Raw genomic sequence first — 9627 nt, 5'->3', positions numbered from 1 at the left:
ATTCGTTTTTTAATTCTGAAAACGATGGTACAAAAAACAATTTGCGGAAACGCTTAGTTTTGAAGTTACAGATGTTTAAAGATCGCCGATATCGACATACGCGCGCGCCCAGCGCCGCACGTCTACTCGCGGCCGCCAAGTACATTATTCGACGATCGCCGCTCTCGACATAGCGGGCGTTCGTTATACTAATTACGAGCAGCCCATTCGTCTACTTGCCTCCCGCCCGCCGTATCTCTTTTTTTTCTGTATTTAGTATAAGTAACCATTAGTTTTTAAATTACAGGTTATACAGGTCAATTAAGTTTTAATTAAAAAAACTCATAATTAAATAAAGCAACTCCCTACGCCTGCCGGCTCAAAAATCAGAAATCCATTTCCTATGTAACCTATAAAAAAAAAAAATAATAAAAAATATTAAAGTAGCCAAAAAACTCGTAGGTATATTTTTACAGAATTTAAATAGAATCATCCTAAATAGTAGAAATTTTGTCAGGCTGTTAGGTCCAAGACGTCAAAAAAACAGCCTATTTTTAATCCCTTTAAAGAAAAAAAACGATTAAACTAAAATTTTAGATAAATAAAATAATTATTTTTTAAATAAATTAAACCATTTTAGTGCATACGGTAAGAGGCCGGTATTGTGTACAGCGTATAGAGTAATAGGTCCCTGGAGGAACCTCTGGGCTTTTTTTCCAAGTAGCACACTGATGAATGTCTTTATGGGAATATCCGGATTTTTCAAAGTTCATAAAACTGGAGTAAAGCAGTTAAATATATTTTTTTTTTTGATCACTGACCGTTGACAGTTACTTAAGGTTCAATAATAACTTCTTATTAATATTAAACAATTTGGTCATCTTGTAAGCACTGCTGAATTAGTAATTACAAATTAGCTTTATTAAGTTTAAACCGGTAATTCGGATTTTTATTTAAAGTCAGAATACAGTTTCTGTAGATCAAACTTTGAAATACGGATTTGTCATTAAATCCGGATTTTGTTCATTGAATTTCGAAGTTCAAAATCCGAATTGTATAGATTTTTTCCAATCATTTACTATAGTATTCAAATGAAAGTACAAACTTTTTTAAATTGAACATAAACACTTGATAGGATAAATGGTCTGTTTAGTTTACAATAATTTGTACAACTTCTAGAATACTGTTTCTTACACTACTGCCTGCGATCGTCGATACTCGATAATCAATTAATACTTTCTACTTTCCAGTTTTCACTACAAAAAACAGATAAACAGGTTTAAAATAATTATATATAGTTCTGTAATTTATTTTAACGATTAGCGTTTAGTCATAGAATAGACTAATTTAGTTTATTCTGTGGTTTAGTCTAGGTACCAAAGCTTGGCGACGAACATTTTTTCTTCCATGCGTAGAATGACTGCTATCATTTTTCGACTTTTGAAATTTGATAAGCCTACACTGCACATTGCAGATTGTAAGCATACTGAAGTTTTTACTTTTTAGGCAAGCTGTCATAGGTTCACGGTTATAGAGAAACAGGTTACTCCACGGTGTATGTTTTCGACTGGCTTATAGCGGTCACGCCGCGTTACGCTGTCTATAGAGCGCGCCACCAGGATGCAGGCTATCAAAAGTTATATTTCCTATCTAACGTGTACTAAAAAGCTGTTTTTTAAACCAATAAAGATAGTATTATACAAGTCTACAAGAACAATATAATACATGAATTTGATGTATTTTTTTTGTCCTTAAAACGATGGAGTCATAATACTGCTGTTACGCATAGTTATTTCATTATAACGGTTAAGAAAATACCGATAAAAAATATATGTAAATGGCTAAAACCGTGGTAATAAATACCACATTATTCAAAAACAGTATTATACAAGGCTATAAGAACAATGTAATACATGAATTTTTTTGTCCTAAAAACGATATTATGATTATAATATTTATAAAATGGAAAAATAAAATATATGATATAATAGTATAAATACTCAGGTTAACCCCTTTACAGCTTTTGGTAACCAATACATTTTTTTATAATTGCAAGTAAACTTTGTTTTTTTTTATAATTACGATTATTAATAAACTATCTAGTTAAATGTTTTTCAACATTATTATATTTCTAAATATTAGTTATATATAGTTAACACTTAATATTGTGTTCTTAGTATCTGTCCTTTCCAAGTGAAGACCACAAAAATGAAATCATAATTCGAATTGTAACCGACTATATTGTAATGAGAATGAGGCATGGCATTACGTGTAATTTTATGAAATACATTTTATTTTAATTAATCCGAATTCTTTTTTCAGATGGGATGTTTACAAAAATTAATTTAAAAAAAAACTAATATATTATGAAAGGTTTATGAATAATATGGTATTTATTGCCATGGTTTTAGCCACTTACATTTTTTTTAATCGGTATTGTCTTAACCGTTATAATGAAAAAACTATGCGTAACAGCAGTATAATGACTACACCATCGTTTTAAGGACAAAAAAAATACATCAAATTCATGTATTATATTGTTCTTGTAGACTTGTATAATACTATCTGTTGTTTATTGGTTTAAAAACAGCTTTTTAGTACACGTTAGATAGGAAATATAACTTTTGATGGCTTGCGCTCTATAGACAGCGTAACACGGCGTGACTGCGATTGTTGGCTGCGATGCGTAACCTGTTTATCTATAACCGTGCATAGGTTTCCAAGCCATCTATAGTATTATTCTTCAATTCACGATGTAGAGAAAATCATCTTCTCTACATCGTGCTCAAATTAAATAAAAATTAAATAACCTAGTAAAAAAAAAAGGACCATAGCGGGGTAGAGCAGGACCGTCATAACCAAAGTGGGAGCTTGTTATCATTCGGGAACCTATGACGGATGACCGAATGCCCAGTTTTTTTATTACATGGTGATTGGTGCACCTTATCGTAAGAATTTTAGTATCAAGAGCTTCTAAATAATACAAGTAGTTAGTAGTATACCTACTTTTAAATTAAATGAAACAAAAAAAAAACCGTTTTTGTTTAAGTAATTTCAAAACATATTTGATCTTATTCCTGACCCACATCACATTCCATACTTCCATCGATGATTATTATAGTTGAGACTGATCAATAAATTATAATTTATGCTTAGAGTTACTTTTTTTGATGTTATCACGTTTTGCTATTAACATTCAACATATTGTGTAATTGTTTATTAATAATTAAATTAATCAACTTTTAATGAACAAAATATAATAAGTCATCCGTAATAACGTTTATAACACTCGAGATAGATACTCATTCGCGGCAATCGATTATAGAAAAATTATTATAGTATGTTGTCTTATATTATGGCAATAAGTAAGACTACTATCTAAGCTGACGAACATCGAAGTGGCCATTGCGATCATAGAAAATACAAATTCGTTTTGGCTGTGACATTATGCATTTGAAAATAAGAAGTATTTTTTCGACGTCGACATTCCGTTTTTGTTTTATTCTAGTCTTCCTATTTTGCATTTGGCAGCTAACCAAAATAGTAACATTTTTGTTTGATAACTCAAATCAGGTAATTGACTAATATCTGACAGTAATTTGTATACATTAGGCATTCTTAGGAAAAGACTGACTAATACAAACACAATAATATTTTTATTTAAAATATAATGATTTATCATTTTAATTTCAGACTAACATTTATTCAACGCTTCCTCAAAATATTGATAGTTATGTAATCAATAGTAATGATAAATCGTATCTAACAGTAAGTGTGTATTATGAGACATTATGTCCTGATTCAAGAAATTTTATTCATCAGCATTTAGTTCCATCCTTCAACAAAGCCCCCGATCGCTTCAAAATTGATTTTATTCCATATGGCAAAGCAAAGGTAAGCCAAAGAAAAGACTATTTATGTATCAGCAGTTAAATTCCAGTAATATATTGTGATGAAGAACTATAACTTTGGCTATTACTAATGTGTTATGGTTGTAATTAGACAGATCAAAACTCAGACGGTTCATTAACCTTTGCTTGTCAACACGGACCAGTAGAATGCCATGGCAATAAAATCCATTCATGTGCCATTCAATATATAAAAGATAGAACTGTGTTAATTAAATATCTGGCGTGTATGATCAATGATAACTATGAACCTGAAAGAATTGGCATTTTCGTAAGTACTGTTTCAGTAATATTTTAACTTGCTGAACATTTTTAGACCATAATGTTAATTATAATATTATATAACTTTATTCTAACTTACAGTGTGCAAATAGTCTCAACGTCAATTGGAACAAAATATACAGTTGTTCAGAAGGAAAAGAAGGTGAACAATTATTAAAATCAAACGGAGATGCGACAAACAAATTGTGGCCTGAAGTTTCTTTTATTCCTACTATTTTAATAAATGGTGTTAGTTATTTTTGGTATATTTTTAATATATATTGTCTCTTTTCAATTTTGAATGCATTTGTTTTGACTAATAACATATTTTTATTAAAGGAACGACCTCGACAAGCTTCCGTTTTAAAAGATTTTTGGGGCGTAGCCTGTAGTTACTTTCCGGCCGTAAGTATTCTCTATTAAACCATGACTTGCTATGAGTATTTTATATAACTTGTATTGTAGCTACTAGCTAATTGTCAATATTAACTCTTAATTGTTATCATCAGGTCTTAAAAGGCGTGTAAACATGAGAATAAATGCAGCTCTAAATAATGATATTAGTTAATATTTAACTTTATGGTATAATTTTTTCATATGTTTTATCATAGTTCAGTAGTGAAAAATTACTTTATACAACATATGATGCCATTATAGAATAATTGGTTTATGATAACTAATATTTTGTTAATTTTTTTTGCAGTTAAAGTATTAAAAAAAATTTATCGTTGTTGGGAGCTTAATAAAATAATTGAAAGTCTATGCAGATTGTAGGAAGTCTTTCTTTACCAGACAAAAAAAATATATTGAAACCAACCATTGACAAGGCGTATTTTTTTTTCTTACTTATGCATTGAAAATTACAATAAAAAATTGTTAAATTACATTTAAACAGCTTCAATTATTACATTGTAAAAACAATAATTAAATCTTGAAATAAAATACTTACTAAAATATCTTTATTAATAATATTTTCATACATTAATTAAAAAACATTCTCTCCCCCTTTATTTTTAATTTTTATTAGATGTCACATAGTTTTAAATAAAAAAAGTTGAATTAAAAAAAAATCCATCACTTTTATAAACTCTTGAGGTAACAATAATTAATGGTTTTATTTTTATCCAATATTGTACAATTAAGTGTAGAATACTTAAAATAGTATAAATTAGAAATTCTAAAAAAATCCCTACATCATAGAAATTATTTGTTATTTTTAGACCTTAGATCAGGGTGAAATTTATCAAAGTTCAAGAAATTATTGCCTTATTTCGTAAATGTACGTTAAATTTATGTGGATGTGACATATAAAACATTTTTTTTTGCTTTTTGTCAATTTCTAGTTTACAAATCCTAAAGATGGCATATTAATAAAGATATCAGAAAAAATTGTTAACTGTAATGTAATTTATGTAAAATACTCATTGCCATTAAACCTTTTTTTTTTTTTATTCGACCATGATGCATAATTGCAATTTATTAATTTATATTCATTTTATTTATTAATGTTTGACTTATTTTTTTTAGGAATCAAAACCCAGTGCTTGTTAATTCCACAGACATTTTTCTTTTTCGACACTTTTTTTAAAAATTATATATAACATTAGCCATTTAATATGTACAAGTGTTATGTGATAAAATCATATGTGATGTGAATAACAATAAATGGACCTTTTTTCAGCATTTTCCAAAATTGAGTTAGTGCTATTTTCATCAATTTGAGACCTGATACATTTTTGTAGCTAAAAAAATTAATTCAGTTATTACACCTTAAGCTTAATTGATGTTTTGGTGTTTTTCTCAAATTCAATTTTGCCGACAAGAGGTCTCTTTTCGCTACCCACATCACATATTATGTTCAATGTAATATGTTTGTTCAATTATTTGTCTTTTAAACTTTTTTATGATTACATTTGTTTTTTGTTTAATAAAAAGTCATTAAATTGATGATTTTTAATAAAATAAATTACTATTAATTAGATACTTCTGTTAAATTAGATAAAGGCAACTTTATCTCTTGCATAAATATTTTTTAATTTAGGTAATGAGACAATGGGCAAGTTAGGAAAATAAAAAAATCACTTTTATTTATTGCTGAACTGGGTCTCACGATACACAAATGTAATGTAATTTATTTGACCATTGAGCTTTAACCTACTTGTCCACGTCTACGTGTTCCACCAAATTTGACTAAATAAAAATACTGGGTCATATAGATAAAAAATAATAATCGGATTTATAATATGCTTATAAGAAAATTGTCTAACAATGCTTAGTAAAATTGTCCTATGGTAACTAATAAATGAATGACTCGTGAAATGAATAGGGATTATTATTCTTATTGTCTATCCAATATGAACTATAGTTTACTCTTTTATACACATTGCAACACGTTTATTTGTATACATAATCTTTTTCTGTACGACAAATATTGACTTATTAAAAGATTAATCAATATTATTTTTGTGAAATGTAGTACACTTATCTTTTATCTCTCATTTAAAATTTTAGGGACCACCAGTCTGTTGGAATTTTTTTAAATTTATTAAATATGTGACTTAAGATAACGTTTATAAGCCTTATTTATTTAAGTGCTAAGTATAGGCAATTTTTTGCAAAATATTAATTTAAAGGTTAAACTGTTAAATATAAGGTTTATCAAAAAAAAAAAAAGATACCTAAGTCATTGTCTCCCAATTCTTGTCATCTTTTGTTTTTGTTATAAATAGCTTAGCTTTAAAATCACCGCAAACGAGTAAACCGTATTCTGCGAAGCTATATTTTTAATACTTAGAAAAATGGGTGTATAATGTCCTTGATATAAGATAGATAATTTAGTTTACGATTGGTTATATTACAGGACCTACATCTGGTAGGGTTAATACCGTCTTCAAGCTTTGCATTGATCCGTGGTTAAGAGTAGCCTATATTAGAAAAATTATATTTTAAATTAATCATTTGACAACTAGAGGAGAAGCCTCTCCTCCTAGGAAACTTTTTTAAAATGTTATGATTAAATAAATATAATATATAAATATTATTATATACCCATAAAAATATATTATATTTTGTATGATAATATCAAGATACTAAGGTAGTTTAATACATATTGTAAAAAAGACTAGTAAACCTGGACCTGGACCTAGAAGTCACATAGACTTAAGTAATCAGAAATTATTATAACTGAAAGTGCTAAAAATGCTTTCAAATTAACACTTCGATGGGTATCTTTAGATATACAAACATTGTTACAAATTTCCTTAAAATTGTAGACCCATAGTAGACACATTTTCAGTTTAATTTTCAGACATTAAGTCCTGAAACTTTGCTTGAAAAAGAGAAATAAAGAAAAAGTTTCTACCTCTTCTAGACAAGGGTTTTTGATATATTTTGTATTTTTTAAGTATACTGATAGTACTTTATCTGAATATGATTCCATACAAATTAAGAATTAATGCGACTATTTTTAAAAATGTTATAGTGCACCGTAATTTTAAGTTAAAAATATGTAAATTGTTACTCGATTTTAAAGGGGAAGAGATAGACTTTTCAAATTGTTTACCAATTTAGTACATTTTAGGTACGATTTCTGATAAGTAGTTACTAAAAGAAGAAATCGATTCAAAGGTTTAAAAGATACCTATCGTGGATCCAGACACGTTTCAGAGCATGAAAAAGAGAGAAGTCTGAGATGGTTTGGGAAAATTGATAAAAGAGAAGGAGAAAGCGGATTTGACTGACCGACGCTATTTGTGCTAAGTAAGTAGTAATAATAATAAATAATAATAAGAGTTAATACGAGTTAACCTTCTAATTTTGTACTTAATTTTATAGTTCTATTTGCAGTACCAATGTATACTTACTGCATATTATAACATTTACATCATATACAATAATGATCTAAGAACTATGTTGACCAATGATGGTACACCTGAGCCGTGCAACCATTAAACAATTTCATTCTGGTAACAAATCCTATAGGTACAAATCCTATTTTATTTTAAACTTTACGATTTATAACATTGCATTTCGTTATCCCGATGTGCATAAATTAATAAATGAGTACATTTGACTTATCATATAAATGTCACATTGGGACGTGAGAGGTTGATTTTTTAGCCTATTTAAACCAGAGCAATATAAAAGAGAAGCTTTATGCCAAGGTTTGTGATGTTTCATTTGCGACGTCGCATAAGTATCATCCATAGCATGTTTCTTAAGGCATGTCCGTGCTAGGATTCGGTTGTACAAATTTTAAATGCATATCGGCTATTTCTTAAGTAACTTACATATAATTACAGGAATTCTAACTTCAGAACTATTCTAACAATAAATCCCTTTTTAGGAATTTTCTATACATCTATACTTGTTACTTATTATTGTACACCTAGTTAAGTTAAAATACAACTACAACTGTTGTCAGTTAGCATATTAAGTCCTATGACGTAATGACTATAACAATGATGACTTGAATAAATAGCTCATTGCCCATTGTAAAGGACATCAGGCATCAGTGATGTTTTGCGACGTAGAATATTCACATAAGTATCTCCAATGAGAAAAAAAAATGTTTGAAACAAGAATACAGTATTGTACTCTTTTTTTAGTCCTCGCTATCCGTGTTCCTAATTACGTTCCACAATCGGTTTCTAACAAAGCATAGTTATTATACTTATCATCTTTATAACTTCGATTATTTAAAATAATCGTATTTTATTATTGTAAATCTACACATGATTGCACAATCTTGGAACACTTATGAGTTATGACTTCTCTTAAAGAAGTAACTCTGATAGTCTGCATACAAAAAAAAAATATACGCACTAAAGTTTAGACATATAAGTTGAGATTTTGCAAACAATTGTTTTTAATTTATTTCCCAATAAATATGAGGTGTGGCCTCCTCACAAAATAGCAATACTTAAAAAGATTTAATCAAGCATCCTGGAACATTTTTTCCCCCAACCAAAATATAAAATACATCTAAATTTTACAGACACTTCATACGAGTATTATTTAAAATAAATTAAAAATATTATTTTCATAAAAAATTCTAATAAATTATCAAACGATTTTGAAAATACTAGATATTTTCAAGTAGAATGTAATCATATGATGTTAACACCTAAGATTTTAGTCAAATATAGTTTTACAAAAAAATGTTCAGTAAATATTTTACCAATGATACTTTATATTTTAATTGAATATTTTTAATTTGTAAATCAAGGTTTAAAAGTGCTATGCATTTGCTTTTATAATAAATGTATAAATTTAAAAATGTCGTTTGTTGTCACTAGGAATTCAGTATAAAGTTATTTTGTCTAGGCATTAAAACAGAAGTTTTAATTGTTATTATTTTATATTTTAATTACCTACATTAACAATGTAATTGTAAAAATTTATGAATTTTTTGTTCATTTTTGATTTGTCAACACAGATATCATTATTATTATTTATTGTTATATTTTGTTGTACTGAA

At 27.9% G+C, this 9627-nt stretch overlaps 1 protein-coding gene across 2 annotated transcripts; it reads left to right on the top strand.

Annotated features, from left to right (window-relative positions):
* Positions 1-2931: 2931 nt before the first annotated feature.
* On the top strand, positions 2932-6098 carry LOC126840156 (GILT-like protein 1). 2 transcript variants are annotated; one of them, XM_050575706.1, is made up of 6 exons: positions 2932-3552; positions 3673-3873; positions 3982-4158; positions 4251-4411; positions 4488-4553; positions 5676-6098. In XM_050575706.1, exons 1-5 carry the CDS (start codon positions 3427-3429, stop codon positions 4513-4515), a joined length of 693 nt encoding a protein of 230 aa, XP_050431663.1. In that variant the 5' UTR covers positions 2932-3426; the 3' UTR covers positions 4516-4553; positions 5676-6098. The 2 variants fall into 2 exon arrangements, with proteins under 2 accessions (XP_050431663.1, XP_050431662.1); XM_050575705.1 differs by having other exon boundaries at positions 2934-3552; positions 4251-4397.
* Positions 6099-9627: the final 3529 nt, after the last annotated feature.

The sequence above is a fragment of the Adelges cooleyi genome, unplaced genomic scaffold (genome assembly GCF_023614345.1).
Source record: "Adelges cooleyi isolate 19-005CV unplaced genomic scaffold, UGA_ACOO_1.1 ACOO_flye_CR_arks_rails_tigmint_CR_PRNA_376, whole genome shotgun sequence".
NCBI lineage: Eukaryota > Metazoa > Arthropoda > Insecta > Hemiptera > Adelgidae > Adelges > Adelges cooleyi.
Note: the sequence above shows the minus strand (reverse complement) of the source record. Positions and strands in the feature narration are given on the sequence as shown.

Coding starts and splice junctions, on each gene's coding strand:
- LOC126840156 (XM_050575705.1), top strand. CDS start 3,427: ATGCATTTGAAAATAAGAAGTATTTTTTCGACGTCGACATTCCGTTTT. Junction 3,553..3,672: donor TGTTTGATAACTCAAATCAG/GTAATTGACTAA, acceptor TTTTAATTTCAG/ACTAACATTTATTCAACGCT. Junction 4,159..4,250: donor CTGAAAGAATTGGCATTTTC/GTAAGTACTGTT, acceptor TCTAACTTACAG/TGTGCAAATAGTCTCAACGT.